Source organism: Ranitomeya variabilis, chromosome 1 (genome assembly GCF_051348905.1).
Source record: "Ranitomeya variabilis isolate aRanVar5 chromosome 1, aRanVar5.hap1, whole genome shotgun sequence".
Lineage (NCBI taxonomy): Eukaryota > Metazoa > Chordata > Amphibia > Anura > Dendrobatidae > Ranitomeya > Ranitomeya variabilis.
Window position 1 is genome coordinate 1,166,589,637 of NC_135232.1, and position 21,468 is coordinate 1,166,611,104.

Consider the following 21,468-nt stretch of genomic DNA (forward strand, 5'->3'; position numbering starts at 1 on the left):
CACCCCTGGCCTCCATAAAACCCTTGCAGCTGAGCAGGTCTCACCAGACCTCGCTGGCCACCATGAGCGCCCTGCAGTCTCTCTCCCTGGTGTCATTGATCCTTCTCCTGCCCTCACCAGCCTTGCTGAGAATTTTGCCCCATGGAGGATGGTCCAATGAAGTGGAGATGAAAAGGAATTGTCCGCCATGCGAGGACTTGAGCTGCCCCTCAGGACCACTGCGCTGCCCCGCCGGCAGAGTGAAGGATGGGTGCGGGTGCTGCTGGGAGTGCGCCAATGTGGAGGGCCAGCTCTGTGACCTGCCATGGCAGAAGCACCTGTATGGCCACTGTGGAGAGGAGCTGATGTGCCAGGTGATGGCGGTGCACGGGGCTGAGCCCCAGTGTGTCTGCCCCAACCAGGAGAGCGTGTGTGGTTCTGACCGCAGGACCTACAAGAACGTCTGCCGACTGCAGGAGGCCGCACGCACCCGCAGGAGAACGGTCCTGAGCCTGGCACATGCTGGACCATGCCAAGAAGGTGAGGCCCCAGAAAGCTCTGCCACCAGGGGGGGCAGGAGAGTCAGACAGCCTGCAGTGCGGCCCAAAGGGTGAATGGGCCCTGTACTGAGACTGTGTACAAGGAGGAGAGGGCGGCGTCTGACGTCAGTGTACTAGGAGGAGAGGGCGGCGTCCTGATGTCAGTGTACTAGGAGGAGAGGGCGGCGTCCTGATGTCAGTGTACTAGGAGGAGAGGGCGGCGTCTGATGTCAGTGTACTAGGAGGAGAGGGCGGCGTCCTGATGTCAGTGTACTAGGAGGAGAGGGCGGTGTCCTGATGTCAGTGTACTAGGAGGAGAGGGCGGTGTCCTGATGTCAGTGTACTAGGAGGAGAGGGCGGTGTCCTGATGTCAGTGTACTAGGAGGAGAGGGCGGCGTCTGATGTCAGTGTACTAGGAGGAGAGGGCGGCGTCCTGATGTCAGTGTACTAGGAGGAGAGGGCGGTGTCCTGATGTCAGTGTACTAGGAGGAGAGGGCGGCGTCCTGATGTCAGTGTACTAGGAGGAGAGGGCGGTGTCCTGATGTCAGTGTACTAGGAGGAGAGGGCGGCGTCCTGATGTCAGTGTACTAGGAGGAGAGGGCGGCCTCCTGATGTCAGTGTACTAGGAGGAGAGGGCAGCGTCCTGATGTCAGTGTACTAGGAGGAGAGGGCGGTGTCCTGATGTCAGTGTACTAGGAGGAGAGGGCGGCGTCTGATGTCAGTGTACTAGGAGGAGAGGGCGGCATCTGATGTCAGTGTACTAGGAGGAGAGGGCGGTGTCCTGATGTCAGTGTACTAGGAGGAGAGGGCGGTGTCCTGATGTCAGTGTACTAGGAGGAGAGGGCGGCGTCTGATGTCAGTGTACTAGGAGGAGAGGGCGGCGTCCTGATGTCAGTGTACTAGGAGGAGAGGGCGGTGTCCTGATGTCAGTGTACTAGGAGGAGAGGGCGGCGTCCTGATGTCAGTGTACTAGGAGGAGAGGGCGGTGTCCTGATGTCAGTGTACTAGGAGGAGAGGGCGGCGTCCTGATGTCAGTGTACTAGGAGGAGAGGGCGGCCTCCTGATGTCAGTGTACTAGGAGGAGAGGGCAGCGTCCTGATGTCAGTGTACTAGGAGGAGAGGGCGGTGTCCTGATGTCAGTGTACTAGGAGGAGAGGGCGGCGTCTGATGTCAGTGTACTAGGAGGAGAGGGCGGCATCTGATGTCAGTGTACTAGGAGGAGAGGGCGGTGTCCTGATGTCAGTGTACTAGGAGGAGAGGGCGGTGTCCTGATGTCAGTGTACTAGGAGGAGAGGGCGGTGTCCTGATGTCAGTGTACTAGGAGGAGAGGGCGGTGTCCTGATGTCAGTGTACAAGGAGGAGAGGGCGGCGTCTGATGTCTGTGTACTAGGAGAAGAGGGCGGTGTCCTGATGTCAGTGTACTAGGAGGAGAGGGCGGTGTCCTGATGTCAGTGTACTAGGAGGAGAGGGCGGCGTCTGATGTCAGTGTATAAGGAGGAGAGGTCAGCGTCTGATGTTAGTGTATTAGGAGGAGAGGGCGGCGTGTGATGTCTGTGTACTAGGAGGAGAGGGCGGTGTCCTGATGTCAGTGTACTAGGAGGAGAGGGCGGTGTCCTGATGTCAGTGTACTAGGAGGAGAGGGCGGTGTCCTGATGTCAGTGTACAAGGAGGAGAGGGCGGCGTCTGATGTCAGTGTACTAGGAGGAGAGGGCGGCATCTGATGTCAGTGTACTAGGAGGAGAGGGCGGTGTCCTGATGTCAGTGTACTAGGAGGAGAGGGCGGTGTCCTGATGTCAGTGTACTAGGAGGAGAGGGCGGTGTCCTGATGTCAGTGTACTAGGAGGAGAGGGCGGCGTCTGATGTCAGTGTACTAGGAGGAGAGGGCAGTGTCCTGATGTCAGTGTACAAGGAGGAGAGGGCGGCGTCTGATCTCAGTGTACTAGGAGGAGAGGGCGGCATCTGATGTCAGTGTATAAGGAGGAGAGGGCGGCGTCTGATGTCAGTGTACAAGGAGGAGAGGGCGGCGTCTGATCTCAGTGTACTAGGAGGAGAGGGCGGCGTCTGATGTCAGTGTACTAGGAGGAGAGGGCGGTGTCCTGATGTCAGTGTACAAGGAGGAGAGGGCGGCGTCTGATCTCAGTGTACTAGGAGGAGAGGGCGGCATCTGATGTCAGTGTATAAGGAGGAGAGGGCGGCGTGTGATGTCTGTGTACTAGGAGAAGAGGGCGGTGTCCTGGTGTCAGTGTACTAGGAGGAGAGGGCAGTGTCTGATGTCAGTGTATTAGGAGGAGGAGAGGCCGGTGTCCTGGTGTCTGTGTATTAGGAGGAGGAGAGGGCAGCGTCCTGATGTTTGTGTATTAGGAGGAGGAGAGGTTGTCTTCCGGATATCTGTGTATTAGGAGGAGAGGGCAGCGTCCTGATGTCTGTGTATTAGAAGGAGGAGAGGTTAGTGTCCTGATGTCTGTGTATAAGGAGGAGGAGAGGGCAGCGTTCTGATGTCTGAGTGTTAGGAGGAGGAGAGGGCAGCGTCCTGATGTCTGTGTATTAGGAGGAGGAGAGGGCAGCGTCCTGATGTCTGTGTATTAGGAGGAGGAGAGGGCGGTGTCCTGATGTCAGTGTACTAGGAGGAGAGGGCGGTGTCCTGATGTCAGTGTACTAGGAGGAGAGGGCGGCGTCTGATGTCAGTGTACTAGGAGGAGAGGGCGGTGTCCTGATGTCAGTGTACTAGGAGGAGAGGGCGGTGTCCTGATGTCAGTGTACTAGGAGGAGAGGGCGGCGTCTGATGTCAGTGTACTAGGAGGAGAGGGCGGCGTCTGATGTCAGTGTACAAGGAGGAGAGGGCGGCGTCTGATCTCAGTGTACTAGGAGGAGAGGGCGGCGTCTGATGTCAGTGTACTAGGAGGAGAGGGCGGTGTCCTGATGTCAGTGTACAAGGAGGAGAGGGCGGCGTCTGATCTCAGTGTACTAGGAGGAGAGGGCGGCATCTGATGTCAGTGTATAAGGAGGAGAGGGCGGCGTGTGATGTCTGTGTACTAGGAGAAGAGGGCGGTGTCCTGGTGTCAGTGTACTAGGAGGAGAGGGCAGTGTCTGATGTCAGTGTATTAGGAGGAGGAGAGGCCGGTGTCCTGGTGTCTGTGTATTAGGAGGAGGAGAGGGCAGCGTCCTGATGTTTGTGTATTAGGAGGAGGAGAGGTTGTCTTCCGGATATCTGTGTATTAGGAGGAGAGGGCAGCGTCCTGATGTCTGTGTATTAGAAGGAGGAGAGGTTAGTGTCCTGATGTCTGTGTATAAGGAGGAGGAGAGGGCAGCGTTCTGATGTCTGAGTGTTAGGAGGAGGAGAGGGCAGCGTCCTGATGTCTGTGTATTAGGAGGAGGAGAGGGCAGCGTCCTGATGTCTGTGTATTAGGAGGAGGAGAGGGCGGTGTCCTGATGTCAGTGTACTAGGAGGAGAGGGCGGTGTCCTGATGTCAGTGTACTAGGAGGAGAGGGCGGCGTCTGATGTCAGTGTACTAGGAGGAGAGGGCGGTGTCCTGATGTCAGTGTACTAGGAGGAGAGGGCGGTGTCCTGATGTCAGTGTACTAGGAGGAGAGGGCGGCGTCTGATGTCAGTGTATAAGGAGGAGAGGGCGGCGTGTGATGTCTGTGTACTAGGAGAAGAGGGCGGTGTCCTGGTGTCAGTGTACTAGGAGGAGAGGGCAGTGTCTGATGTCAGTGTATTAGGAGGAGGAGAGGCCGGTGTCCTGGTGTCTGTGTATTAGGAGGAGGAGAGGGCAGCGTCCTGATGTCTGTGTATTAGGAGGAGGAGAGGGCAGCGTCCTGATGTCTGTGTATTAGGAGGAGGAGAGGGCAGCGTCTTGATGTCTGTGTATTAGGAGGAGGAGAGGTTGTCTTCCGGATATCTGTGTATTAGGAGGAGAGGGCAGCGTCCTGATGTCTGTGTATTAGAAGGAGGAGAGGTTAGTGTCCTGATGTCTGTGTATAAGGAGGAGGAGAGGGCAGCGTTCTGATGTCTGAGTGTTAGGAGGAGGAGAGGGCAGCGTCCTGATGTCTGAGTGTTAGGAGGAGGAGAGGGCAGCGTCCTGATGTCTGTGTATTAGGAGGAGGAGAGGTTGTCGTCTTGTTGTCTGAGTGTTTGGAGGAAGAGTGTGCGGTGTCTGATGTCTGTGTATTAGGAGGAGGAGAGGGCAGCGTTCTGATGTCGGTGTATAAGGAGGAGAGGTCAGCATCCTGGTGTCTGTGTATTAGGAGGAGGAGAGGGAAGTTTCCTGATGTCTGTGTATTAGAAGGAGAGGTCATCGTCCTGTTGTCTGAGTGTTAGGAGGAGAGGGCGGTGTCCTGATGTCTGTGTATTAGATGGAGGAGAGGGCAGCGTTCTGATGTCTGAGTGTTAGGAGGAGGAGAGGGCAGCGTCCTGATGTCTGTGTAAGGCTGGTTTCACACTTGCGTTTTGATCTGCGTTTGTAAAAAAAACGCATGTAGTGAAAAAACGCATGTAAACGCGTGCAAACGCTGCGTTTTTTAGACGCATGCGTTTTTTGCATGCAGTAAAAAAACGCGGCATTTTGACGCGTTTACATGCGTTTTTTCCTGCGTTTGCGTTTTTGAAACGCATGCTGAGAAGTGTGTGACAGCTGCCAATCATCAAAATCAACTAGAAAACCCACTATTAATAGAATTAGCTAGGGTTAGGGTTAGGATCCCTAGGGTTAGGGTTAGGGGTAGTGTTAGGGGTAGGGTTAGGGTTTGGATCCCTAGGGTTAGGGGTAGTGTTAGGGGTAGGGTTAGGGGTAGTGTTAGGGGTAGGGTTAGGGTTAGGATCCCTAGGGTTAGGGTTAGGGGTAGTGTTAGGGGTAGGGTTAGGGTTAGGATCCCTAGGGGTAGGGTTAGGGGTAGTGTTAGGGGTAGGGTTAGGGTTTGGATCCCTAGGGTTAGGGGTAGTGTTAGGGGTAGGGTTAGGGGTAGTGTTAGGGGTAGGGTTAGGGTTAGGATCCCTAGGGTTAGGGTTAGGGGTAGTGTTAGGGGTAGGGTTAGGGTTAGGATCCCTAGGGGTAGGGTTAGGGGTAGTGTTAGGGGTAGGGTTAGGGTTTGGATCCCTAGGGTTAGGGGTAACTTTTTATTAGAAGAATGTCCTGGTCACCAGGTCACTGATAAGCCACCCCCCACCATCAAGGTGATAAAGGGATCCAAACCCTAAACCTAACCCTAACCCTAGGGATCCAAACCCTAACCCTAACCCTACCCCTAACCCTAGGGATCCATAGGGATTGGCTATTATGTTGACCTGGAGACCAGGACATTCTTCTAATAAAAAGCTTTGTTCAATGTGGACACCCCAAGATATACGGTATTGCTATAGAGTACTAAAAATATAAACTCGGAGAGTATTCACTGTCATATTGTTAAGGTTAGGGGTAGGGTTAGGGGTAGGGTTAAGGTTAGGGTTAGGATCCCTAGGGTTAGGGTTAGGGTCCCTTTATCACCCTGATGGTGGGGCATGGCTTATCAGGGTGTATTCCTGTTTTTTCTATAAAAACGCATGTGTTTCCATAGACATCAATGTATTTTTTGACGCAAATCAAACACAAATGAACGCATGCGTTTTTTTGCGGCAAAAAAACGCCTCTGAAAATTACTACATGTTGCAGTACTGCAAAAGAACTCATGCAGCAAAAAACGCATGCGTCGTTAAACGCGGCAAAACGCGTACAAAAAAATGCATGCGTTTTTTTCGGTAAAAATGCTGCAGATCAAAATGCAAGTGTGAAACCAGCGTAAGGAGGAGAGGTCATCGTCCTGATGTCTGTGTATTAGAAGGAGAGGTTAGTGTCCTGATGTCTGTGTATTAGGAGGAGGAGAGGGCGGTGTCCTGATGTCTGTGTATTAGGAGGAGGAGAGGGCAGTGTCCTGATGTCTGTGTATTAGGAGGAGGAGAGGGCAGCGTTCTGATGTCTGTATATAAGGAGGAGGAAAGGGAAGTGGAATGCCTGCCAGGGCCGTGGGGTACTCGGTACCGGGTCCGGTACTTAAAGGGATGTGTCACGGCGGCGGTGACCTGGTCCGTGGCCCTGGGCGCCCATGTTAAATGAAAGGTCTTTAAAGGGGTGTGTGAAATAATAAAGTTTGTGACTCCACCTGTGGTATTCGGTCAGTGGGGACCGACGCTGCTTAAAGGGGTCCTCTGGGGTGATGTTAAGGCAGCTGGGATGGTATAACTTCCCACAGGTGAAGCAGGGACCCCAGGGCTCCCGGTGTGTAGATGGAGGTGGTGAAGGGCGCAGTAAAGAACGAGGACACAGGTGTTTGCAGTCTCTTTACCTCTTTACTGTATGATTCCAGCAGCCACAGTCCAGGGTACTGGATCACAGGTGCTGGTATTGTCCGGCTTGGGAGCGTCTCAGGAATCCCCCTAACCAGGTGGGGTTGGAAGCCTTCCTTCTAGCGCTGTGGTGCAGTCCCTTGCTGTCTTAGGCCTCACACAAGGTCCTCACATTCTCTCTGTCCCCCTTTAGGTAGGACACTACCTGTATGATAGGTAACTCGAGCCTTTTTACAGGATCGCTATCATGACCCGGGCCCTATGCGTCACTGTGTCTTCAGGTGTCTATAGTGGACAGGTGACTTGCAATCTAGCTGTCCGCCGGTTTCTGCCGTGGGGCATGAAGTTACCCCCACAACCTCGGTCTTCTGGCTACCGGTATATGCGCTCAGCGTGGAGGAAGCTCAGTCGCAGCTTTCCTTCCTTACTCCTCGCTCTCCTCTCACCAACTGTCTAACTCCAACTGCCTAGCAACTGACTTCTCCTCCCGACCAGAAAGAGCAGCTCCCCTGAAGTCGGGTGTACAGCTCCCCCTTCTGGCCTGGAGTCAGAACGGTGTTGTATGTGCTGACTACCTGCAGTGTTCCCCAACTGCGGTCCTCAAGAGCCACCAACAGGTTATGTTTTCAGGATTTCCTTAGTATTGCCCAGGTGATGGAATTATTGCCTGTGCAATACTAAGGAAGTACTGAAAACATGACCTGTTGGTGGCTCTTGAGGACCGGAGTTGGGGAACACTGTGTTAAAGGGATCCTTCCTTGCTTCCAAGCGTGACATTACTCTCCCCGTGAGGAAAGTAATGCCACTGTAACAACCAATTACCTGGGGTGTTAAAGCGACGTCATTCTCAGGTCCTAAATTCCTAGAATGAGGAGTTTAGGGCCTGAGAATGACGTCACGGCTTGTGATTGGTCGCGTGGCGGTCACATGAGCGGCACGCGACCAATCAGAAGCCGTGACGTCATGGAAGGCCCTAAACGCGCTCTTTTTAAGCAAAGAAGGCTGCCGGTTACCAGCGGTGATGTCCAGCGGCCTCCGGAGAGGTGAGTATATCAATATTTTTTATTTTAATTCTTTATTTTACACAGTAATATGGATCCGATACGATTCCCGATACCACAAAAGTATCGGATCTCGGTATCGGAATTCCGATACCCGATACATGCGGTATCGGAATGCTCAACACTAGTGCTGTCTATGAATTTGTTCTGAGAAATGGTATTGCCTCCATCAGATGCTCCTCCATAGATGACCTCACATCTGACCTAATTATTTTAAGGCTACAGAACAACCTCTCTACACTAACGTGGGTTGGTGGTAAAGCAGTGACCACATGGGCGACATCTCTAAAAATTTCAGGGTGTAAAGGAATTGCCTCGTGCACAGTCAGTTGTGATGAACGATTGATCTCTTCTACTTCTTTGAGAGCAAGTGAAAAACGTTGCTGAAATATGGACAATCTGTTTTCTATGGGAGTGGAACCTTTTTCCCTGCAGCAACTCTTTGCCTGCTCCATGTCGTCCAAATACTTGTCGAAATCAAAGTCCTCATCTGATGAGGATGAAGGAACGGCAGCGGCAGCACTGGCAGGACCCGAGTCCTCCTGCTCTTGGCCGTCCTGTAGCTCATCCTAACGGCTACCTCAATCAAACCTTCTTTTCCTTTAGTAAGCTGTTGATCATCCAGGAATATACGATGACTCAGGTCCACACAAACAGCTGCCAGAAGAATGTTATTTTCTAATAGCAGTGTCTCTCTCCGTTTCATTGAAGCAGCAATGCCATCTGCGATTATACCTACTCTTTGGGACAGGCAAAACAACAAGTTCTTCCACTCCTTTATAAAAATGCCAGGAGTCAAATCCTCAGCTTGTAACTTTTTAGTCACTGTAAATGGGTGATGAAGAAATTCCATCAATTCAGCCACCTGTGTCCATTGACCTTCATGTAGTGTTACCTGAGGGTTGGCCATATCTACAAGGAAGGGTTTCAGCTCAAGCAATCGCTCAACCATTAAATAGGTGCTGCCCCACCGAGTGGCTTGCTCCACAACTGCCCCTTTTCCAGCACGTCTCTTCAAGATGGAACCAATTTTAGGGGTTCTGGCAGCAATAGCCAATTTCCTCACTTTGCTAATCAGAGTTCCAGCATGTCCCTCTAGCAGATCTCTTATTGCCAGCTGCAGCGTGTGCACAACACAGCGCATGTGATGAATAGGAAAGAGGTGTGAAGCAGCTTCAACAAGATCATCTAATTGTAAAGAATCATTTTGCTGTTCTTCTGTAGTAATATCTGTTTGTTCCTCCTTTATGGGAACAGGACTGTGGCCTTCCATCTCCAACATACTGAATGTGAAATGTTCTTCTAGCTGCTGTTCGCCTTCATTATTCTCATTCATCAGTTTATTTGTACTTATCATATGTGCAGCATTATCAGTTACAATAGCAAGAACCTTTTTTCTTTTTCGAGTTCATAATCTTGCAGAACTTTTTCCATTAAGGTTTGGAGAAACTGGCTGCTGTGATGAGCTTTAGTATCGTTTACTGCCAGTGTCTTAGTAACAATTTTTTTTGTTGTCACAAACATATCGAAAGTTTATAGCAAAATAGTTCACTCTGTGACGTGTGCAGGCATTCATTTTAAGAAATACAAAGCGTCTCTTGAGAGTCTTTTTAAGATCTTCCTTTTGGTTAAGGGCTTCTTAAAATATCTTGTAACTGATGTTTGAGACGCTCTTTCCTCCTCCTTTCCCTGGCGGGAAGTGCTGGTCTCTGATTTCTTGGTGCTGCTGTGATCTTTTTCAATCACAGCTTTGTAAACTTCTGGGTGGCAGCGTTGTAAATGTCTTTTTAGATTGGAAGCTCTTGAAGGAGCATTTTTACCACTGCCTGAGTATGCACTGATTTTGGCATCACAGCATTTGTTTTCATCTGGGTCATATACACACAGAACCAAAATGAATATGTTGTGCATCCACTCAAATATAATATACCTATAGATGTAATACACAACTACAACATATATAGTAGATCATAGTTTATTAGATCATAAATGTTTCATAGTACATAGTAACCATAAATACAGGGGAAAACAGATTTTTAGGTGAAAAAGATACGGGAAATTACGGGGTACATATAATAATTTACAATAATCATAATTCCAAAATTAATGAGTCCGCAGCCACCTATATTAATAAATTTAACCACATAGGTATCATAGTTTAAGGATATGTGGACGTGGAAATATGTTAGGAATATAGTAATCCCTGTATTAGATACCCACATTAAGTGATCCTCAGAATAATAGAATAAAATACATATAGCACATATATGTAAAGGTAATTACACCATAGTATAGACATATAATAATAATGTGCTTAAAGAAGCAGTAATATCTAGAGAAAGTGTCATTGTGCAAGAGAGGAAACATAGTGGTATACTAACCAGTGAAGGAGCCCCGTAGCAGCCCGCACCTGCCCGACGCGCGTTTCGCCTTTAACAAGGGAACTTATACACTGACACACAAAATGTTTATTATCTTGACTCACTGTGAAATGCTCAAATACAGCTGACTTCATAAGATGCTTCTTAGACATTTTGTAATTATGTAAATTTGCTCTCAAAATATTGTAATTCTTGCAAGAGTAGGGAATCATGCACTGTAAAATTTAGGACAGAAATAAAACAATCTTTGCATAAATCAATAGGAGAGATGATAAGTATAAAGTATAAGTATAAAGTTTGTAAAATATTTTAGGTAGCTTTATGCTGAACGTTCAATGTCAGGAGTCAGAGTCGGTCCATTTTATACCGACTCCAACTCCGACTCCACCAAAATGGGCTCCGACTCCAACTCCACAGCCCTGCTTATAATGGACGTTGTCTCCACAGCTCCGGTTCTGCTCACTTCTCATCGGGATACAGTGGCTGTGATTGGTCAGAGCCTCATCTTGGGCTGTGAAGTTTCTGCGCAACCGATAGCGGAGATGGAATGGAGAAAAGAAGGGGTGGAAAAAGCACTGCCGGGAGAGCACGGCCACATCATCATACAGGTACCGCATGTACCCCATAAGCCTGACGCCTGCATCTCTGTATGTAGACCCTGTCGCCATTTAAAGTATGTGCACCCGTTCTAACCCACATAAGTAAGGTATATACCTCACTGTATATAGTGTATACACCCCCGCAACATACACACCTCAATATAGAAAGTATGTGCACCTGTCCTAACCACCAAAATTAAGGTACATACCTCACTGTATACACCCCAAACCCATACACCCCTAAATATATAAACTATATATGAGCCCTTTCTAACCACCATAATGTATATACACTTCACTGCATATATAAAAGGCATATACCTCACTATTTTATAGAATCCAAGAATGTTACTGTTGGAAGGGACCTCCAGAGTCATCAGGACCTCCAGGGTCCTCGTGTCCAACCCCCTGCTCAATGCAGGAGTCACTACACCATCTCAGATATTTGTCCAGTCTCTATGTAAAGACTTCCATTGAAGGAGAACTCGCCACCTCTCGTGGCCGCCTGTTCCACTCATTGATCACCTTCACTGTCACCCTTCTATTATCTAATCTGTATCTTCTCACTTTCAGTTTCATTCCATTGCTTCTCATGTTTCCATGTGCAAATGAGAATAATGATCCCTCTACACTGTGACAGCCCTCCAGATATTTGTAGACAGCTATTAAGTCTCCTCTTATTCTACTTTCTTATAGCTAAACATTCCCAGATCCTGTAACCGTTCCTCGTAGGACATAGTTTACAGTCCGCTCACCATCCTGGTCGCTCTTCTCTGAACTTGCTCCAGTTATCCAATGTCTTTTTTTATAAGGTGGTTCCCAGAACTGGACACATTAATCCAGATGAGGCCTGACCAAGGAGGAGTAGAGGGGGATAATTATGTCACGTGATCTATACTCTACGCTTCTCTTAATACATCCTAGAATTGTTTGCCTTTCTTGCTGTTGCATCACACTGTTGACTCATGTGCAGTCAGTGATCTGTTAGTATACACAAGTCTTTTTCACACGTGCTGTTACTTAGTTCTATTTCTCCCATTCTGTATATGTAATTTTCGTTTTTCTTACCCAGATGTAGAATCTTGAATTACTCCATGTAAAATACCATTCTATTAGTGGCTGCCCATTGTTCAAGCTTATCTAGATCCTTCTGAATCCTTCCTCTGTCTTCTCTAGTGTTAGCTATCCCTCCTAGCTTTGCATCATCTATAAATGTGATTAGTTTACCTTCAGTTCCCTTATCTGTATCATTTATAAAAATGTTAAACAACACTCGAGCTAGGACAGAGCCTTGTGGTACCCCACTTGAAACACTTTTCCAATTGGATGTGCAACCATTTGTTACCACTCTTTGAGTATGATCACTGAGCCAGTTATGAATCCACCTAACCGTAGCCTTGTCAATCCCATACTTGGTCATTTTTTTCTATAAGGATAGTATGAGATACTTTATCAAATGTTTTGCTGAAGTCGAGATATACTATATCTACCGCATTTCCCAGATCCACCCAGTCAGTGATTCCATCATAGAAGTAAATTAGATTAGTCTGGCATGACTTGTTTGCTACAAACCCATGCTGGTTCTGGTTAATTACTGTATTCTTATCCAAGTACTTACATACATGCTGTTTAATAATTTGCTTACAGATCTTTCCTGGTATAGAAGTAAGGCTCACTGGCCTGTATTTTCCTCGCTCCGTCTTCTTTCCTTTTTTGAAGATAGGGACAACAATTTCCATTCTCCACTCTTCTGGGACTTCTCTTGTTCTTCAGGATTTTTCATAGGTTTTGGCTAGTGGTTCTACAATTTCCTCTGCTAACTCTTTCAGTACCTTAGAATTTAATTCAACTGGACCAGGAGATGTAAATTCATGTAAATTAGCTAAGTATTACATCACCAACTCTCTGTTTATGGATAGTGTGGATCTTTTATTCCTTCAATGGCACCATGAAGATCAGTTGATGTTAAAATTGCTTTCTTAGAGAACACAGATGCAAAATAGGAATATAAAAAAGTTTGGTCTTCTCAACATAATTTTTGACCACTTCACCCTTATATATGAGTATACTGAGGGGTGTAAGGGGAACGGCTGAATACAGTACATAAAGCATGTGAACCATTCCTAATCATCGTTTATAACATGTATACCTTAGTTTAGATAATGCCTACTGCTCACCCTTCATGCGCCATGTTTCTTCTTGAGCACAGTCTCGTGGAGGGCCTCTGCGCCATCAGGTAACTGGCTGGCTGCAAATTCATCAGATCAAGCAAAGGGACGCTGGTGTGTACACCTGTCGGGCATGGAATGTGTATGGAGAAGTGTCCAACTCGGCAAGACTGACTGTCATTTCACAAGGTGAGACATTGATACACCTCCACCATGTAGTACAATCCTCCATGGTTACAGTGAGCAGAGTGAAGGATTATCCTCCCCAATGGGTGGCCGCGGGGTTCTGCTGTGCATCTACCACATCTACAATGCAGCACTCTCGCCCACAATGTGGCACGGAGTCTATGACCCTCATGTCAACCATAGGAGCGTGGCTTCACTATGAATTGTGAATCAGGGCTGTCATGGATGACACCGGAGAGATCACGCAGATCCTACCACAGCTATCTTTTTGGCAGCTTGGCTGCCTCCAAATGTCAGGGCAATTACACACTTGACAGACGAGTGATGGACGACTCCACGGCTGCTTCCACTACTAGACCGGATATTGGGGAAATAACAGTGAGCGTATGGTACATACACCTCCGATTCCAATACATGGAACGTATATATATATATCTACCATGGTACGGCCACTGCCAAGCTCAGCAATAACAAAAACAACTATTAGATGCCACCACCACTCGTTTATACGGACACATTACAGGTTACACGTTACAAAATGGACAAAACAACGCGGTATATACAATTACATAGAATAAAAGGAAAAATGAAAGAAAATCACTAAACCTGGTGTCACGGAAATGTCTGTTATCTTTACGGAGGGCAGCATCCTGATTCGGAAAACGGAGCACTGTCACTGCGAACTGTGTCTTCCAGAATGAACAATGACCCAAACTCTGATTTTTATTAGAACATGGTTACGCCCACACGCCTCCCCTTGCTGAGCTCATGTGGGGGATGATTGGGGGATGTGCTAGGTCTTTTGGCAGATTATGCCATTTTCTAATTGGAACGCCCCATCACAAGATCTGCTCCATACCTGTGACATCAGGTCTAGTAACTTTTTGTTTCTCTTTTTTATTTGATGTGGTGATTGTATGTACTGTATTGTGTTGTCCTCTCAGTAACGTCTCTTGTATATTTATATATAAATATAATAGCTTTGTTCCTCTTGCTCTATAAGCCGCACCCTGAAGCCTCATGAGTGCCCACGTTACCAGTAACGGGTGTTGGCGGCAGCTAAGTTTCTTGGGCTCTTGCGGAGCTTGACTGTGACCGTACAAATGATATATAATATTTATAACATATATTATTTGTCCCAACGATTCTTCCACTGTTTGAAACATGTTTTAGACTAATGCTGTTAAGGGTCTCCAGCTATTTTTTTCTCATCCTCTTCTATGCCCTGAAAATGCTTTCATTTTAGGTTTTTCTTCCCTCATGGTTAAAAGAAGCCGTTGCAGGGGGCTAGGTCACGGAAGTATGGGGGGTGACCCTGATTTTCTTTGGTCAAAAGTCATCACAGGGGATGAATCTTGGTGTTACGCCTGTTGACCTTGAAACAAAATGGCTGTCCAACCAAAAAACTAAGAAAAAAACTAAAGAGAAAACGTTTCAGGATGTAGAAGGGTTAAGACAAAATAGCTGGACACTCTTAACAGCATTGGTTCAGAAGAATTCAAGAAATGTTTCCAACAATGAAAAAACTCTTCGGACAAGTGCAGGTCATCTAATGGACAGGATTCATGTTCTCAAGACGTTATCTTGAATAAAAAAATGTATATAAGTAATTCTCTTTTTTTGAGTACCCCCTCATATATACTGTATACTGTATATACACACACTGTGGCAGGGCCGGCTCCAGGTTTTTGAGGGCCTCGGGCGAAAGAGTCTCAGTGGGCCCCCCCCTTTAACACATACCACGATTCATGATCGCATATAACACAGCCATGCAGTATATAACACAGCCCACGTAGTATATAACAGCCACGTAGCATATAACACAGCCATGTAGAATATAACAGCCCACGTAGCATATAACACAGCCACGTAGTATATAGCACAGCCCACGTAGCATATAACAGCCCATATAGTATATAGCACAGCTACATATTATATAACACAGCCCATGTAGTATATAACACGGCCCACATAGTATATAGAACAGCCATGTAGTATATAGCACAGCCCACATAGCATATAACAGCCCATATAGTATATAGCACAGCCACATAGTATATAACATGGCCCACGTAGTATATAGAACAGCCATGTAGTATATAGCACAGCCCATGCAGCATATAACAGCCCATATAGTATATAGCACAGCCACATAGTATATAACACGGCCCATGTAGTATATAGCACAGCCCACGTAGCATATAACAGCCCATATAGTATATAGCACAGCCCACGTAGTATATAACACAGCCATGTAGTATATAGCACAGACATGTAGTATACAGCACAGCCCCCCTCCCCCCAAGAATGGCCCCAAAGTCTAGTACTCACTGTTATAGTTACAAAAAAAACTCCTCACCTCTCAACGTGACTGCGCTGCTCCGGTCTCGGCGGCTGCCGCTGCACTGCCTGGCACGCAGCGAGTGCGCGATGATGTCATCGCGCACCCGCAGCGGCAGTGTCAGAGGCAGAGTGGGGAATGATGGGAGAGGGAGCATCAGGTGACGCTCTCTCCTCCATCATTTGCTTTGAACTTTACCAGCAGATGCCGGTATAGTTCAATGCGGCGGCGGGGGAGTTGGCGCTGGCGACAGGTGGGCCCCCCTGCCTCACAGAGGTCCCATAGCAGCTGCATGATGTGCCGCTGGCTGAGGGCCCCTGGGGGAGCGGGGGCCCTAGGCAGCTGCCTGCCCCTAACGCCGGCCCTGAATGGGCCCCCCTGTCTCGCCAGGGCCCAGGCATTTGCCCGGGTACGCCGGGTGCTGACGCCGGCCCTGCACTGTGGCGTTTCCCTTACTTCGGGTCTTGGGAGACACTCACTTTGCACGGGAATAACGCATACAGGCACGATATCTCACACAAATTAAGTCCATTCCGGTTTATTAAAGCATTATAAACCGCACCGTAAGCCAGGTTACACATCACCAGCTTACACATAGTCTGTTACTTTAACACGTGTGGCTTTACAAAGCATTCAATAGTCACGCCTTATCTCTTCAGTCACCAGGTGACTGCACAGTTCATTACAGTTCATTACAACAACCTATATAGAAAAAGACACCAAAAATAACACCTTTGTATGGTCAATGAAAAAAACTCATAAGAATAAACCCTTAAAAAATTCCATCAGACCAAAAAATTATTTTAAAATTATGATTTTATTTATATTCAATAGCAACAACAATAGTGATATCACCAAAATATATGGAAATCTTTATTTGTTAAAAAATAATTAAAACAGAATATAACACCAATATAAAAATTCATAAAATATTTATGTAGATAAATTTCTCTCCTCAAATAGAGGTTTTTCACGTATTTTTAAATATTAAAATAATTTGTATAAACCCACGTGTGTGCAGGACAGGGCAAGTCCCAATCGATCAGCACATAAAATAAATATGCAGCATTGAATTTATAAAAATAATAATACCACCTTACTGTATGGTAACCAAATATACAATTTATAATAAGGTGCAATGGTGCAAACAATGTACATACATATATATATAAAAAAAGCAAACCACCTTGGTGTATGGTAACCAAATATACAATTTATAATAAAGTGCAATAGTGCAAACAATAAATAAATATTTGGAACCTAATATATACCAAATTTAATCAATCAATAAGTGAACTTTATAAAAAATCCTTCACCACAATGTGAATATATCTATACCACAATGCTGCCAAATACCGAGACTAGTGCCAGGATAAAGTGCTGTAGTACTAACCAGTCAGGACTGCCACTGCCCCGCACACACCACTCCAACGCGCGTTTCGCTCGCCGCTTCGTCAGGGAGTCAGGATTTTTTATAAAGTTCACTTATTGATTGATTAAATTTGGTATATATTAGGTTCCAAATATTTATTTATTGTTTGCACTATTGCACTTTATTATAAATTGTATATTTGGTTACCATACACCAAGGTGGTTTGCTTTTTTTATATATATATGTATGTACATTGTTTGCACCATTGCACCTTATTATAAATTGTATATTTGGTTACCATACAGTAAGGTGGTATTATTATTTTTATAAATTCAATGCTGCATATTTATTTTATGTGCTGATCGATTGGGACTTGCCCTGTCCTGCACACACGTGGGTTTATACAAATTATTTTAATATTTAAAAATACGTGAAAAACCTCTATTTGAGGAGAGAAATTTATCTACATAAATATTTTATGAATTTTTATATTGGTGTTATATTCTGTTTTAATTATTTTTTAACAAATAAAGATTTCCATATATTTTGGTGATATCACTATTGTTGTTGCTATTGAATATAAATAAAATCATAATTTTAAAATAATTTTTTGGTCTGATGGAATTTTTTAAGGGTTTTTTCATTACAGTTCATTGCATGCATCAACGGAACATATTAACCACCAGCAGTCTGTTCCAATGGCAGATACGTCTCTGCCGTATATTACAGGTTTTTTCCCATATCAGGGGTTACCTCTGAGGAGCTCCGGCTCCACACACTGACTCGTGCCAGTGCTGGTTCACAGGGAAAGTGTCTCACTGGGATCACCGTCCTTGTGCCCAGGGCCCTCGGATAGTCCAGACCCACAGTAGGAACTGTAGTTTCCCCAACACAGAAACCGTCTCAGGCTCTGTAGATGCAGCCTTTCCATGCGCTTCCAGGAAGTCCAATCACAGGCACTTCCAACACACAGGCCATCAGTCCATGGTCTTACCAAGTGCTTACAGGACTCCAGTCCATCCAAGGACAATCCAACACCCTCGAGCATTCAGTCCATAGCCTCAGCAGTGCTTCCAGGATTCCAGCCTACTCCAGGACAATCCAACACACAGGCTATTGCAGGACTCACTCTCTTCAATTCTTCCAGGACATCTCCAATGCCAGGAGACTCCAACACTGGCCGTCCACTAGGTCCACGGTCTCAGGTGCTTCCAGGAATTCTCCAATGCCAGGAGACTCCAACACCGACCGGCCAGGACCTTGCACATGGACCAAACGGATCCATACACAGGAACCTCCTGTGACCCATACCCTGGTCACATTATCTAGGTGTAACCACTCCCCTGGGTGGGAGTGTGGGTGTGTGTGGCTAGTTTGACCCGCCCATCTCTCATAACTAGCCCTGCCAGTCTCCCTTTAGATTTACACAATTACTTGTGGGACTACAGGTCCCAGAACACAACATAACTTTAGACTGACAGTGCAGAGTGTCTTCCTCTGCAACACACACACCGGCTATTTACACTCCTGCCAGACTTTGTCTCATCACATGTATGCCTCCAAGCGCATCTTGAAGCGCACAGCGCCCCCTGGCTGTAACGTGGGTCACTGCACTACAACACACATACATGCGCACATATCCACATATCAGATTCTCCCTGGATGGTTGCTGGTTAAGGGTGGAACCGGATGTGTATATAGCTAGTAGTCGGTGTCTTGTCCATCACTTGTCAGTCAATTGTGTGATTGCCCTGACAAATTTCTTAGCAGCGTTTGGATATCTTCCTGATCTCTCTGACAGTGTTTACACTTGGTTACCACATCGAAAAGAAAAGAAAAAAAGCCAGCTCACCGGTTCTCAGAAGCACGGAACTCCATCTTGAAGGGTAATGAATCCATAGGAAAAAAGCAAATGTTCCAGCTTCATACGAATAAAATACAAATTTTAATAGAAAAAATGTAAAAAGTGCATACTCCACGGATCTCACAATAGCCCCGGGAGGAAAGCGATGCGTTTCGACTGCTGCCGCAGTCTTTATCCAAGCTGAGCTTACCATGTCCAACGTAGCACGGGGTCTACACTCGGTTACCACATCCACAACGTAGCACGGGGTCTGCACTTGGTTATCACGTCTGCAACTTAGCACGGGGTCTGCACTTGGTTACCATGTCCGCAACGTAACACGGGGTCTACACTCGGTTACCACATCCACAATGTAGCACGGGGTCTACACACAGTTACCACTTGCACAATGTAGCACGGGGTCTACACTTGGTTACCACATCCACAACGTAGCACAGGGTCTACACACGGTTACCACTTGCACAACGTAGCATGGGGTCTACACTAGGTTACCACATCCACAATGTAGCACGGGGTCTGCACTTGGTTACCACATCCACAATGTAGCACAGGGTCTACACTCGGCTACCACTTGCACAATGTAGCACGGGGTCTACACTCGGTTACCACATCCACAATCTAGCACGGGGTCTACACTCGGTTACCACATCCACAATGTAGCACAGGGTCTACTCTCGGTTACCACATCCACAATGTAGAACAGGGTCTGCAGTCGGTTACCACTTGCACAGTGTAGCACGGGGTCTACACTTGGTTACCATGTCCACAATGTAGCACGGGGTCTATACTTGGTTACCATGTCCACAACGTAGCACGGGGTCTACACACGGTAACAAAATCCACAATGTAGCACCGGATCTACACTTTGTTATCACCTGCACAACGTAGCATGGCGTCTACACTTGGTTACCACGTCCACAACATAGCATATGGTCTACACTCGGTTACCGCATCCACAACGTAGCACGGTGTCTACACTCGGTTACCACTTGCACAATGTAGCACGGGGTCTACACTCGGTTACCAAATCCACAATGTAGCATGGCGTCTACACTCGGTTACCACGTCCACAACATAGCATATGTTCTACACGCGGTTACCACGTCCACAACGTAGCACGGGGTCTTCACTCGGTTACCACGTGCACAATGTAGCACGGGGTCTACACTCGGATACCACGTGCACAATGTAGCACGGGGTCTACACTCGGTTACCAAATCCACAATGTAGCATGGCGTCTACACTCGGTTACCACGTCCACAACATAGCATATGGTCTACACTCGGTTACCACGTCCACAACGTAGCATGGGGTCTTCACTCGGTTACCACGTGCACAATGTAGCACGGGGTCTACACTCGGTTACCACGTGCACAATGTAGCACGGGGTCTACACTCGGTTACCACATGCACAACGTAGCACGGGGTCTACACTCGGTTACCACATGCACAACATAGCACGGGGTCTACACTCGGTTACCACATGCACAACGTAGCATGGGGTCTACACTCGGTTGCCACGTCCACAAAGCAGCATATGGTCTACACTCAGTTACTGCGTCCACAACGTAGCACGGTGTTTAGTCGATTACCATGTGTACATTGCAGTATGATTTTCCTTGTGCAAATGGTACGGACTTTCTTAGAAGCGTTCATTAATATATGGTTTGATCATTTCTATCATATTGTGGTGATGTATGTTGTTTGTCTTGTTCCCTCAGATTCTCCTTTAGCCTTGGAAGTCAACCATCACCTGGTTGGGGTCTTCGATGTATCGGATGATGAAGATTTGTCCAGAGAGGGGCCTTCAGGGTCACATGAATGAAGATGGCCAGTTGACTCCTTGTTTGTTCAGGCAGAGAACCTGTGTCCATCATGTTGATGGGGAGAAGCGGCTGAGATGGGTCATGATGCCACCAGTGAAGACCAAGATGGGGCAGCTTCATGGTTGGGTGAACTACCGGACAGATGGGGCAGGTGGCACTTTCCCTGGTTCATGTAGGATCCAATGACCCACTGGTCTCCATAGCATTAATGATGGACATACTTAGAGGATGCCAACTGATGTCATGCTTTTTGTCCTCAGGCTGCATGGTGTCCTATACCAGTATTACTACTGGGGGCACATACATGTGGCTAGAGATGCCTCAATTTATTCATCCTAAGTTAACACCATCCAAAAATTGTACTGAACCAAAAAGGATATGGCTAACTAGTCATGTTTCACCATATGACCCGGCTCGGCTGTGATCTGATGTCTTCCAGACAATGTTGCAGATGCCTGGCAGAGGCTGACTACTACCACTCTCTATTTCCCTTGGTTGGCTTCTTGTGGGTGGTAGTGAGGAGGGATCTGTATATAAAAGATATTTCCTGTGTATAATCATAAATCAATAGTGTAAATACAAACAACAATATTTGGTCATGTGATGTATGTGGGTGTGGCTTCAGCAGTCTATAGGTGGAGCCTCAGCCTTATGGCGCTATTGTTACAGACATGGTAAGAAGAGAATGTCTCCTCGTTTCCTCCAAATCGCCTGTAACAGCAAATATTCTGCTAACTACGTCAGCACGGGGGTTCCCTCTAAACCCAGTGCTTGGAGCAACTTCAGTGTCATAAAGACTGAGGCTCTGCGACTGGAGAAAGAACACCAGATCTACA

At 47.0% G+C, this 21,468-nt stretch overlaps 1 protein-coding gene across 1 annotated transcript; it reads left to right on the forward strand.

Annotated features, from left to right (window-relative positions):
- Window positions 1–7: 7 nt before the first annotated feature.
- LOC143793326 (kazal-type serine protease inhibitor domain-containing protein 1-like) lies at window positions 8–21,206 on the forward strand. The gene is made up of 4 exons (XM_077280204.1): window positions 8–519; window positions 10,724–10,884; window positions 13,085–13,232; window positions 20,528–21,206. The coding sequence occupies exons 1-4, from the start codon at window positions 63–65 to the stop codon at window positions 20,629–20,631; spliced, it is 870 nt and encodes a 289-aa protein (XP_077136319.1). The 5' UTR covers window positions 8–62; the 3' UTR covers window positions 20,632–21,206.
- The last annotated feature ends 262 nt before the right edge of the window (window positions 21,207–21,468 follow it).